Source organism: Panulirus ornatus, chromosome 30, assembly GCF_036320965.1.
Source record: "Panulirus ornatus isolate Po-2019 chromosome 30, ASM3632096v1, whole genome shotgun sequence".
Lineage (NCBI taxonomy): Eukaryota > Metazoa > Arthropoda > Malacostraca > Decapoda > Palinuridae > Panulirus > Panulirus ornatus.
The window spans coordinates 8,772,942-8,787,260 of record NC_092253.1 but is presented as its reverse complement, the minus strand read 5'-3'; the positions used below and the strand labels follow the sequence as shown (position 1 = coordinate 8,787,260).

The following is a 14,319-nucleotide window of genomic DNA, read 5'->3' as shown; positions in this document are numbered from 1 at the left end:
GACAAACCTATGCATCAGTAGTTTGAACATTCATCTTTATCCCCTTTGCCTGTATGCAGTGGCACTATACATGCATTCCTCCAATCTTCAGGCACTTCACCATGATCCATACTTACATTGAATATCCTTACCAACCAATCAGTTTAACTGCAATCCCATCCACTCCAGCCACCTTTCCACATTTCATCTTCCACAAGGCTTCACTACCTTCTTTTCTCACCAAATTAGTCTCCCTGACTCATTATACACACCACCCTGACCCAAACACTCTACCATCTGCCATTCTATCATCAAACTTATTTGACAGTCCTTCAAAATACTCACTCCATCACTATCTGTTAACACTTCCCTTCTTGTTCCCTTCACCAATGTCCCTATTTGTTCTCTTGTCTTTCACACATTATTTACCTCCTTCCAAAACATCTTTTTATTCTCCCTAAAGTTTATTGATACTCTTTCACCCCAACTCTCATTTGCTCTCTTTTTCAACACCTCCACCTTCATCTTGACCTCCTGCACTTCTTCCTTGTATGTACCGCCCAAAGCCTCTCGTTTCTCTTTCACTAGCAACTTTTCTTCTTCATCCCACCATTCACTACCCTTTTTGATCCTCCTATCTCCCACTTTTGCATGCCACGTGCATTTCTTGCACATGCCATCACTGCTTCCTTAAATACCTCCCATTCCTCACTCATTCTCCTCACTTCATATGCTCTCACCTTTTGCCATTCTACACTCACGTCTTTCCAGTTCTTTCTTCATATAAGTCTCCTTTCCAAGCTCATGTACTCTCATCACTCTCTTCTCCGTGACATTGTCTCCTCTTTTTCAGAAACCTCCACAAATCTTCACCCTTGCCTCACCAGCTGTCCCTTTTAGCACATTTCATCCAAAAAAATCTCTTTTACACACCAATCAATTAATACCTAATTTGATAATGCCCATTGACCATCTCTCTTATTTACATACATAGACATGTGTATATCTCTCTTTTTAAATCAGGTTTACACAGTCACCAGTCTTTCTTCAGCATACATTTCTTTAGCTTCTCACTATTTTCATTCATAACACTGAATAATCCATGCACACCAATTATACCCTCAACTGCCACATTACCTACCTTAGCATATAAATCACCCATCACTAATACCTAGTCTCATGCTCCAAAACTGTTAACACACTCACTCAACTGCTCCCAAAACACTTCCCTCTCATGATCTTTCTTCTCATGACCAGGTGCATAAGCACCATTAATCACCCATCTCTCACCATCTACTTTCAGTTTTCCCACATCAATCTAGAAATTACTTTTATACACTATAACACACACTCCCACAACCCGTTTCAGGAGTAGTGCTACTCCTTCCATAGCTCTTGTCCTCAAGCCAATCCCAACTGTAATCCCAGAACATTTCCAAACCATTTATCCCCTTTACCCTTGAACTTCATTTCACTCAGAACCAGAAAATCCAGGTTTCTTTCCACAAACATGCTACTGTATCTCCTCTCTCTTCACTTTGGTTACATCTACACACATTCAGACACCCCAGTCTGAGCCTTCAAGGAGGATGAACATTCCCTGCTTTGACTCCTGTTTCCTCTTTTAGAAATTTTAATACAAGAAGGAGGTAGAATTCTTTCAACCCTTGCACCTTTCTTTTGACCTCCTCCTGCTTTTTCTTGTACATTCCCTAGTCATATGCACTACTTCTCTGCAAATACCATCCAAACACCTTTCTTTTCTGTTTCACTAGCATCTTAGTTTCTTCATCTCATCACTAGCCTTTCCAATCTACCCACCTCCAACCTTTTGCATACCACATGCATGTGAATTAAATAACACTCTCTGGCCATTTCTCCTACTTACATATGTATGCTTTTGTATATCTCTCTTTTTAAGCATAGTATTCCCAATCACCAGTCCTTTTTTGGCACACAAATCTACAAGCTCTTCACCATTTCCATTTACAAAACTGAACACCCCATGTACACCAATTATACCCACAACTGTCACATTACCCACCTTTTCATTCAAATCACCCATTACTATAACCTGGTTTCATGCATCAAAGCTGCTAACACACTCACTCAGTTGCTCCAAAAACACTTGCATTTCATGATCTTTCTTCTCATGACCAGGTACATAGGCACTAATAATCACCCATCTCTCTCCATCTACTTTCAGTTTTACTCATATCAATCTAGATTTTACTTTCTAATACTCTATCACATACTCCCACAACTCCTGCTTCAGGAGTGGTGCTACTCCTTCCTTTGCTCTTGTCCTCTCACCAACCGCTGACTTTACTACCAAGACATTCTCAAACCACTCTTCCCCTTTACCCTTGAGCTTAGTTTCACTCAGAGCCAAAACATCCAGATTCTTTTCCTCAAACATACTTAATATATATATACATATATGTATGTGCATGGATGGGCCATTCTTCGTCTGTATCCTGACACTACCTTGCTGACACGGGAAACAGTGATTATGTTTAGTAATGATAATGAAATATATATAAATTATTTTTTATTATTATTATGATACTTGATTGCCGTGTTTCATCTCTCCCTCTTTTATGTTACTGTTTGATACAGAGCACTGCAATGAATTTGGTATTGGGTATATATAAATCTATGATTTTGTAAATATGTACCATAACATTATTCTGCGTTAAGAAATCTAGTGCCCAGAAATAAGAAGTTTGTGTATTTAGGAAGAATTTCAACTGAAGTCAAATAAGGAATTGAGTATTAACTGAAAGAAGTTCAGGCAGTGTTGATAAAGTGCTAAAGGATCAGGGAGTAGTCTGTATGGTTTTTTCCCTCAGAAAAAATGGTCTGGAACATTTTCTTATACTAATGCATAATATTGCATTTACTCAGCAGAACAACGATAGTCCGACATCGAGTAAAGGATCAAGCCCAGACATGGATGAATATGAGGTCATCACCAAAGGTTTGTTGTGATTTTGAATTTGTGCATGTAATTATCCCTAGAAATGTATAAACATCTGCAAGCTTCATTACGATAAGATTCTCTTGATTATAGATATTATTAGGCAATTATCTAAATTATTTGCTTTGTTTTTTTTTTGTTTTATTCTGTTTAATATTGTGTCCCATTTTAGCTGCTTTATTCGCTCATTTCTCTCAGTAGTCATTACATGTCATATTCCAGACTTTCAATAATGAATGTGCTAATTATAGTTGTATCATCAGACTGTGAACTTGAGCATTGTTGAAAATCATAGTGCTTTGTATGTGCAACTGATTTTTCTTAAAAAGAACAGTCTAACCTTGATAATTCTCAAGAAGGTATTTCATATTCCACATTAAAACCAGACTTAGAAAACTGAATTATCAGAGAAAGAAATCAGGAAAAGATTGAAATTTGGTAGAAATTAAACTTTACATCCCCATATATATAGATATTAAGATGAACAGATAGATGAATTATCACACTTTTATTAGAATACTCTTCACGTATTAAGATGTGTCTGTAAGCACACATTTATACATTACTGTAAATTCTCTCATGTTATCCCATGTCTACTCATGTTCCCATACATCCCTTCATGTTGTCTCAGTTTCCATCAAGTCTCCAATGTCACCTTGCATCCTTTCATGGTCCTTTCTTTTATTCTTTATATAATCTCCCATTTCTTCAGACTATTATTTCCTTATACACCCATCTCTTCTGTGTAATTCTTTCTTGTTCTTAATAATCTGTTTCTTATCCCTGTGTTTCTGCATCTCTACAGTGTCCTAATATGCTGTGTACTCCTTTATGTATGACTGACTTCCTTTTTTTCTATCATAGGTTACCAGAATATTCCTCAATGTTTTTGAAGCTCTTACCTGTCTCCTAATGTTCCACTGTGATTCTTTGCATTATTCCATGTTCACTCTTGTAATTCTGTCCTTGTATCATGTTCTTCCATAAAAACTCATGATTCTTTAAATTGTCTCTTGGTTTCCTGTTGCTCTCGGGTAGTTCCAGTGCATTCTTTTTCCCATACATTTCACCTTATTTCATTTTGTTTATTTATGCCCAGTTTCTTCAGACTCCCTTATGTTCTTTTGTCTCCCTTTCATTTATATTTTCAAATTTTTTTTATTGTTCTTTCAAGTTCCCTTTGATACCCTCATTAATTTGTGGCCCCCTTTGAAATCAGATGAATTCTGTTTGTGAATCTTTAGTAAGCCTTACCTAGAATTCAAAATTTTAGAATTAAGATGATACAGCATCTTCATGGGCAAGTGTGAGGCACTCATACCTCATACTACTCTTGTGAGTTTGGGTACTGATTTTCTTGGGGAAAGTAAACTACATGCCATCAATCACACCTGCTCTTTGCTTCTCTAACATTGGGATTTATCAGTTGTGGGATGCTGAAGATCCAGAGATGCAATGCAGTACTGTTGTCTGCGTGCTGAAAAAGATCCTTTTCCTTAAAAATTTCTCTTATTTCCACCCTTTGCCAGGTTCTCTCATATTTTCATATGTTTCCTTCAATTTTTTTTACTTTAAAAGATTTTTCATGAGTCTTCTTGTTTCCTCATATTTCCAGTGTGTGCCAGATGTTTCTTATGTGTGCCAGATGTTCCTTATGGTTCCCCAAGTTCTCTTATGTTCTCTCTGGTGTCCTATTATTTCCCATGTTCCTTCCCTTTCCATTGGATACTCAAATATTTCCCATGTTCCTTTGTTCCTTGTCTTTTCCCTCAGGATACATAATTTTTGTGTTTGTGTTTTGTCTTTGATAAGATCGCTGTATATCTTCATAGTTCCTATATTTGCCATGACTGCATTAAGAGCACAATGTCAGTTCACATTCATTCATAATAAGCAAAGGCCTTCTTTGAATTTCAAGGAAATTGCTGAGGTTCTTCTGTCTTTATATTAATACTGGAGTGTAGTTTTACCATGCTCAGTCACAGTTTTGTATATTGTTACTTTTTGAAAACATTTTTAGGAGATGCTTTTAAGTTGAATGTTCTCAGTGAATAACTATTAATTGATCTTCACTTGTGTTGTTTTTAATTGCTAAGTTAAAAAGCAGATTTAGTATATATAAGGTTTGCCTATACTACTTTGATCATAATCTTATGAATACTTGTTTTAACCTAACAGCATCTCAACCATTAAATGAATATATCTCCTTATAGTCTTATCACATTTCTCATTGCATCTCTTTCCAGAATGCATGGACTCACAATAGTGAAAGTTCCAGCAGTGTTCTAATGATGACCCTCAGATGTTTAAACAAATAACTGATACCAGTCATATTGTATAAGTGTCTATTATGTTCTCAGATTTGTTCTTGAAGTGTGATTTTAAGAGGAACTATTATCTTGCTTGTGAATGACACTCAACAGCAAAATTGTTTGTGTTCTGTATGATGTTTGGGAAATATTTTAAGATTCTGATGTACCACCTTTGAAGTATGTGAAGAATCAGCCTACATATATCGGTGTCCAACAGGCAGTCAAGGAACTCACAATCAGCCTCATACTTTCCAGCAATACATTTTGTTATTTTCCTCTTGGACTCAAGATGTTTTTCTCAAATTTTATGTACTTTCCTGTCATTTTTGATCCTCACCTTTTGCTTCCTGTACCTCTTGTTGTTACTTACTGTTTTCATCTGTTTGTCAGTATCTTTCTGTACCTTCTCTTTGTAATTCCTCTCTTCTTCTACTTTTATCTTTTATATCATATTTATTTTGTTTCCTCTGCTATCTTTTTCTTCCTTTACATTTTTCTTCTTTTGATTTTTGTTTCTTGTTCATTTTTACTATGCCTCATACTCCACATTCCTTGTTTTTCCTCATTTAGCATTCTATTCCTCATCCATCTTGCTGTACCACATATATCTCTTTGTCTTTTTCAGTGGTGCCTTTTTCCTGTTCCTTTTTTTATAATTATCCTTCTTATTCCTCTCACTTTTCATCTACCTCATATTTCATATTTGTCTTTTATTTTTCCTTTGCCTTTTATTCCTTATCTTCCATTTGTAATTTTCCTATTAGTGTTTATGAATCCTTTTCCCATTCTGTTTCTTATTTCCCTTTTTTTCCATTCTTGATTCCATATCCCAGTCATCATCGTTTCTCCTAAATCTCCTTACCTGTCTTCTCTTTTTCTATACACACAAATTTTTCATTGTCTCGTTAAACTTTCTGGTCTTTCATGTTTTTTTGTACTTTGACAAGTAGTATTATCTCTTTTCTATTCTTTGCCATTTCTTATCTTTTTTCTGTGTTTTGTATATTTTTCCAACATTTTCTCTATATATTCTTGAGTCTGTTGACATAATTATTTTTTTAGTGTCTTTATGTCTTTCTTGAAAGTTTTCTCTTGTTCAGTGTCCCTCTTTTATTTTGATTTTTCTACTGATATTCAAGATGAAACACAGACCCTCTGACCAAAGGCAAGGAAACGCATCAGTAAAATACTCATGACGACCCAGTGTCATAAGATTCTGTAATACTGAGATTTTAGTTCTGTATAAATTTCTATGCATAATGTGTACCACTTAGCAAGATGTGAATTAGATTATTGTTGATTCAGAGGAAATGCTTCTGGTCTGTACTATCTCTTCATGTTGTCCTTTTTTGTTTTTCATCTTATTTTGTTCAGATAAATTTTGGCATATAGAACAATTTTATTTTCATTAAATAGAAGACACTGTAAAATGAATACAACTTCAATGTATGTAATAATTGATTAGAAGAAAAATTTAGATTAGGATTTGTACTTAAATATTGAGATTTCTTTTTGAATGCATATTTTCTCGCAAAGTTCACACACAGGTCTTAAGTTTCTATACGAATAAAAGGTTTTGTTCATTGTTACAGATTTGTATTTTACTGGAACATAAATCACTTGTTTGTCACTATCTGTTGATAGAAATGTGAATCTGATGCACAGTCTCATTTCAGCTGATCAGTAATGAAAATTTAAGTGCCATAAGTGGATTTTATATAAAACAATTTGATATCATAATACTAATAAAGCAGTGCACAGATTATGATTCTGGGTCTCATGAGTCAAATGTATTGAGTGTGCATAATGATCATTTCCTTAATTATAACAAAGAAAAAAAATGGTCATTATTATGCCTAAAGGAATGAGTATGGCTGGCCACAATTCATGTTGACAAATTTGTTTGTTTCTCTATCAATTTCAGTGAGTCATTAAGACAGACTGACAAAGGTTGCAGCTTGGGGAATGTGAATGCACGTTATATTTTATTCTGTTAGCGGTTACTGTTGCAGAAGATGAACATTAGGATACCACTTTGATATAGAGAGGCTCAATGTTGATGTTTCAGCAACTTTCAAGGTTTTTCAACATTAGTTTATAGGATAATAGTAATTGTGCTTAATGAATTGAAGTGTAGTGTACAGTTTGTAAGATATTAGATGATACAAAAACATGTGTTATTGAATGCTCATAAGATTTATACTGTGAGCAAGATATTAAGCTTAGGAGGAAGTGATAATGAAAAGATATAGAAGCATGGAGATGTGGTTGATTCTGTTGCATGATGTATAGTCTGCTTTGATGCATGTAGGTGAGATATTAGTCTGGTGAAACAGAATGGCTTGTAAAATGCACGTAGTAGATTTGAAGCTCTTAAGGATCAAAGGAAGTGGTCTGAGAAGAAAGATCAATTAAGGAAAATAATGGTTCCCAAAGCATATTGACGTTTGATTAGAACGAATGGAAAAAAGAGATGGGGACTGATTATGATTTAAAAACACATTTTGGTGGGACAGGAGAGATGTTTGTTTGAATTATGTTGGTTTGGAGGAGTTTGTGATGTTTATTCACCATCATATGGAAAACATATTCTTTAGATCATATTTTGTGTTAACAAGGATATTAGGAACAGATAATGAAATAGATTTCAATGGATCTATTTGGATAAAAGGCTGTGGATTTGGTTACCTCACTAACATGTGGACTACTGACATTCTGTCCACAAACATACAATCTCAACTTGTCACATGTAACACTGACAACACTTAACTCTCACATCTCATTCTTTATAACTCTAGATTTTCCTTCAGAGCACTATGTGCTAGCCCTGCCTTTTGGGAAATTGGTAGGAGCAGTAGATAATAGTCGTTAGGAACATTAGATAGGAGCCTTTGCAAACACTGCACTAGACTTGCCCTCTGCCTGTGGCCTCTTAAGGGTGAGGCACCAAAGGCTAAGAAGTGGCACTGGAGTTCTTTAGTTATGGAGAATCTGTTGCCATGGCCACCCTCATGAGGGAGTTCCAATTGGAAAGGTGTCAGATACAGATAGATAGTTGGATATCATTACAAAGAATGCTGAGATCGAAATTGATTTTTGTCTTACATGTTGGCCATTTCTCACATCATTAATGTAGTGCCAGGAACAGACAAAGAATTGTCTTCATTTACTCGTATCCATTCCTAGCTGTCTTGAATAATGCATCAAAACCAGAGCCTTCTGTCCACAACCAGGTCCCACAGACCTTTCCATGGTTCCTCATACCACTCAAATGCCCTGTTTCAGCCCTTTGACAGCACATCATCCCCTATAAATCACACCATTCCAATTTGCTCTGTCCTTTGCACACCTCACACCCTCCTGCATGTTCAGGCCATGAAACTTCAAAGCATATTTACCCCTCCTTTTTCATAAAGGTAGAAGGAACTCCTGAGACTGGAAGTGGGTATATATATATATATATATATATATATATATATATATATATATATATATATATATATATATATATATATTATACTTTGTATAATCTTTGTATATCCCTGGGGATAGGGGAGAAAGAATACTTCCCACGTATTCCCTGCGTGTCGTAGAAGGCGACTAAAAGGGGAGGGAGCGGGGGGCTGGAAATCCTCCCCTCTCAATTTTTTTAATTTTCCAAAAGAAGGAACAGAGAAGGGGGCCAGGTGAGGATATTCCCTCAGTGGCCCAGTTCTCTGTTCTTAATGCTACCTCGCTAACGCGGGAAATGGCGAATAGTTTGAAAAAAAAAAAAAAATTATACTTTGTCGCTGTCTCCCACGTTAGCAAGGTAGCATGAGGAAACAGACGAAAGAATGGCCCAACCCACCCACATACACATGTATATACATACACGTTCACACACGCACATATGCATACCTATACATCTCAACGTATACATATATATACACACACAGACATATACATATATACACATGTACATAATTCATACTGTCTGCCCTTATTCATTCCCGTCACCACCCCACCACACATGAAATGACAACCCCCTCCCCCCGCATGTGCGCGAGGTAGCGCTAGGAAAAGACAACAAAGGCCACACTCGTTCACACTCAGTCTCTAGCTATCGTGTATAATGCACCGAAACCACAGCTCCCTATCCACATCATTCACACTCAGTCTGTAGCTGTCATGTGTAATGCACCGAAACCACAGCTCGCTATCCACACATCCAGGCCCCGCAGACCTTTCCATGGTTTACCCAAGACATTTCACATTTTCCCAATTTTTTGTCCTTTGATAGAGTTTCTCTCCCAAAAGATGATGAGGGAAATGTTTATGATATATGAATAATATATATGACAAGGGTATGACAGTCTGTTAGTATATATTTGCATGTACACTCTTGTTCTGTATGCTTGAGTAGAGTATAAGATGCAGTGTTTGATGAAGAACCAACTAAAATTTAGAGAGGACCTGATAAGAAATTGCTGAATTGAAAGAGGTTTGTGTTCTGACTAATATTTGCTTGTAAGTTTTTAAAAATATTTTGCATGGAATTTGCTGTTTGAGGTGGAAGATGATTTGAAGAGGTAATGTTAGTAGTACCTATATTCATTTAGTTTTTTGATAAGTTGTGATGATACTTTAATCAATATGTTTTTCTCAGCACTGTAAAATTGATAATAACTCGGTAAGATTTAGTTTTTAGGAAACTAAAACTGTTGTGGTACACAACTTCATTAGTTAGACCATCCACTTTGGTCATAAATGTTTTATAATCATTTAGGAATGAAAAAAAGTGGAGAAACAGGAATATAAGTGTACGTTTGTCAAAACCACCTATCCTTTGTGAGTTTAGTTTGATGTACTGTTAAAAGGTGATAATTAGCATTTAACAGGTACCTAAAATACCATTTTTTTTAAATTGGCCCTTCTCATTCATATTACAGAGTACTGTATATATGAATAACTGATTTTTCATTTTTGCTTTTATTACGTACCATTTTTGCAGACGAAGAGAATGCCCACACTCCTAGCACTACCACAGAAAAGCCTTCTACTGAGGAGCCTGTTGCAGCTAAGGTAGGAAGAAATACCATATATCTATGAAATACCAGGGCCTTATATAGAAATTTTAATAGTGTCTTTCTTTGTTTGATCAAGACTGTTTTCTAATGAAGTTGCTCCAAAGAATATTTATGATTAAGAATTGTTTTAGTTTATTTCTGCATTGTTTTGATATATTTACCTGTACCATTTTTAAGAGTGAGGCTACCAAGTTACAAGGTCAGGAGGCGAGAAATCATAGGGTTCAGGAAGAAGAGGTGCAGGATGATGAAGAGGAATTGGAGGAGGAAGAAGCAGCTGATGAGGAGGATGAAACAGCAGAGGAGGAGGAAGAAGCAGCTGCAGAAGAGGAGGAAGAAGCTGAAGAAGAGGAAGAAGCAGCTGAAGAAGAGGAAGAAGCAGCTGAGGAAGAAGAGGAGGAGGAGGAGGTAGAAGTGGTTGAAGAAGAAGAAGAAGAAGAAGAAGTGGTTGAAGAAGAAGAAGTGGTTAAGGAAGAGAAGCATGAAGAAGAGGAAGATGAAGAATTGGAAGAGGAACAAGAACAAGTTACTGAAGATGAAGAAATACAAGGGGAAGAGGAAGTACAGGAAAAGCATATTGCTCCCAGCCAGCAGACACTTGAAACCAGTACCATTCATCAGTCTTCATCTACAAATAAAACAGCAACAGACAATACAAACACAGACAACACAGACTTAGAACCATGTACAGAATCTGCAAAAGAAGTCACAGAACATTCACAATCAGACAGTGAGTGAAACAAAAAGCATTGTGTGAAAAAGGCTAGTGGGAAAAAGTACAGATGAACATCATATAGGAAGTTCCCTATTTTAGATGTCATGAACTGTATGTCCATTACTCGTGTCCAGTTTAGTTGTACAGTGAACACTAATATGCATAAGATTTACCTTGCTGTCAGAGAACATTGCTGAAAACTAATGACCCTTTCTATTCTCCGACCATAAATCACTATTGCACTGTAAATCAAAGCAAAGACCAAAGGTCTTCTGAAACATCACTTGATAATATTATCATTATGATCGTCAGTGTACCCAGTCAGGTGTGTGAGAATTTACCAGCAAGATAAGTGCTACATTATGAAATGATAAAGGTCATTTGACTGATCTGTTTTACCCTGTGATAATATACCTTGGCTTTGAGTATGATGCACAACTTTTCCCAGATGAACTGAGAATTGGTTGACGTGAATGGTGAGGGCCAATGACTACCTCTGGTAAATACTAATATATTAAAAACGAATTAAAAACGAAATAATACAAAATTTTAAAAACAATTTTTTTGAGTGATTGTTCTTAATTAGATTCAGATATATGAGGTATGGACAAAGGCAAATATAAATAGAAGTTGCTACACTTTTATATTGTGCTTTTTATGCATGCTGTTTACTTTTGCTCTTTTTTCAAAAAAAAATCTGGTAAGATTATGTATGTGCCACTGCGCTGTGATTACTATAAGAGGCATAACATACTTTAAAAGGAAAAATCATTGAAAAAATCTAAGAAAAGGCAGAGCCAACTTGAAGAATACTAGAGCATACCATACAATGAAAAATAAGGACTACAGAATTGATAAACATAAACTTAATTTTTTTTTATGTACAAACTTGTTTTGATTCATTGTTTTTCATAAATTAAACACCTTAACGGTCTTTCATGTTTTAATTGCAGGAAGTATAGACTGGAAACATTATGAAGAAATGGGAATGAGATTATGTGGTTCAGATGTCATGAATATCCATTTTCTATTGTGGAATTTTTTTCAATGTCTTTCAGTCACCTCACCGTCTAGTCTATGTTGTGTGATACAGACATTCAGAATTCGTTTTATATGGTGCATATAAGATGAGTTATTTGGTAGGAGAGATTGTGAACAATCAAACATTAATGGAGATACAACTCTCAGAATACATTACCTGTATATGTGTCGGAGTCACTGCAGTTGAACTTCAGGGTAAGGTTAAGTTTCAGAGTGAAGACAATGAAACTGAGTGCTATACCTGCAATATGCAGTGATATTCAGCAGTACTTAGCAAAAGTTATAATTTTAGTAAGTACAATTTTTTGGGGGGATATAAGAATGCTCAGCCAACATTGTATTTTTTCTTCTACATCAACAAATCTTGATTCTGTTCTTGTTGAACTTCAAGGACAGGATTAGGAATAGTACTGTGTGAGCACATTTTACAGAACTTTTGATATTCTTAGCAATGACTCGGCTAAACAATTTTGTGTCACAAGGGATTCTACCCATTTTAAATTCACAAGATGACATATAATTTATGGGTGAAATGTATTGTCTGATGTTTGTGTTTTGTCCAAAATCCTGAAGAGTTGCTGAATTTGCAGAAATTTCAAAATTTTTAGCCCAGCCAATGCCCTAGCAGTGTCAGTAGAATAACTTGAAGACTGTCTTCATTTTATTACACAAGCAGTAAACTATGGACTGATATTTCCATGAATTTGCACATCTAATGACAAGTCTCTCACAGTATTTGTCAGATTTTTCACCTTTAACATGCAATTATTGAAGGTGATTATGGATTATCAGCAGTTATGGGTTTGGGCAGAATATGGAATAGGTCTTCCATTAGTGATGAACAGCAAAACTGCTTGTGATTTACGAAGGTCCCCAAAATGGTGGTCATCAGTGAGCCATGATTAACATAGTTTACATATGACTACTCATTGTTATAGCATGAGTTTCCTTTTTAAAGAGTATATGTTTACACTAGCTAAATATGTTTTCACTGTATGATGAATAGGGCAGAACCTGTACATGGGTACTTTACAATTATGATGTATCAAACACAGTTAGAGATTTTGCATTTAACTTCTCAGCAGCAAGGAGGATTATCAGTCATTTGTCATCATAGTTGCAATTTTTTATTTGTTTTATTTTTGGTTATTATTAATTTTCTTAGGGTATAACATCTAAGTCATTTTCATAAGATGTTTAGAAAAGTTTCTTAGTTTTTGTATGTTTGTCCACCATCACATAAATTTCTCTTAACAGTGTTAGTGGATTAGCAAAGTGTGGGAGAATGTAGAGTTCCATGATATAACTTTTTAAGATTAATAGTTATGGAGTGTTGTGAATTTCATTCATACCAATTTACATTTATTCTTAAAGTAACTGACATCATCTGTAGGATTTCCTTTTTTAAGTGAGAAGTCCCTTTGCAGAAATCATTGAGTGTGAAAATGTGAAAGCCACTCAGAAAGCAAGCCATATCACATGAGCAGGAGGGGTTCGATATTGTCAGGTCAGTTACAGTAAATCTTTTTCAGTCATTCTATGTAAGTAAAAGCTTCAGATGCAGTAGGAAAAATAAACTTCCATACTGTACTGTCCAAAACTAAATAACACTGGAAAAATATGGATGTCAGTGAATGATAGTAATGATGTAAAGTGAGTTCATCATAAAAAATGCACATGAAGGTCAAACATGTAAAACATTAAAAAGATATCACAGGGGTTGTCTTAGTTTTCTGAATACATAATCATAACCTATGTTGTTGTTGAAAAAGGTATATTTTTGAAGATATATCTGCTTGGGATGTAAATGTTAGTAACTGTCCTTAATTCAGCGGTATGACTTGTTTTCATCATTACCAGGAAATAACCAGTTATTTGATTATTTATTATTTTTTTACTCGTGTATAAGTTAGCTATTCTATGATCCCTATCAAAATTTTTAGCATTTGGGTTTTTTCTGATACCATATATGAGTCTTGTAACAGAGATAGCCCAGTAAATATTGAAAATATGAGGCACAACGATTGGTTGGTTTTGGTTTAGTGTGCAGTAGTAGAAACGAGCAATATTACTAGTCCTTTATTATCTAGTCAGAGAGTATATAGTCAGTAACTATACATGTGTTAATGCAGAGGATTTGTGAATCTGTATGTATTCAGTAATAAAAGATATTATACAGTATGTTTTATTTATAGGTTTATAAGTTTTCATATTCATTAGGTA

The 14,319-nt window shown here is 35.2% G+C and overlaps 1 protein-coding gene across 21 annotated transcripts in view; it reads left to right on the top strand.

Moving 5' to 3' along the window:
* Nucleotides 1-14,274, top strand: part of LOC139758387 (uncharacterized) — a 126,537-nt gene extending 112,263 nt beyond the window's left edge. For 18 of the 21 annotated variants that reach the window (XM_071679720.1, XM_071679731.1, XM_071679730.1 and 15 more), the window contains 3 exons: nt 2,887-2,959; nt 10,265-10,335; nt 10,518-14,274. In XM_071679720.1, the coding sequence (XP_071535821.1) occupies nt 2,887-2,959; nt 10,265-10,335; nt 10,518-11,078 (705 nt within the window). In that variant the 3' untranslated portion in view covers nt 11,079-14,274. Of the gene's footprint in view, nt 1-2,886; nt 2,960-5,205; nt 6,437-10,264; nt 10,336-10,517 lie in introns of all 21 variants that reach the window. The other 3 variants (XR_011714815.1, XR_011714814.1, XM_071679715.1) reach the window with 3 other exon arrangements.
* The last annotated feature ends 45 nt before the right edge of the window (nt 14,275-14,319 follow it).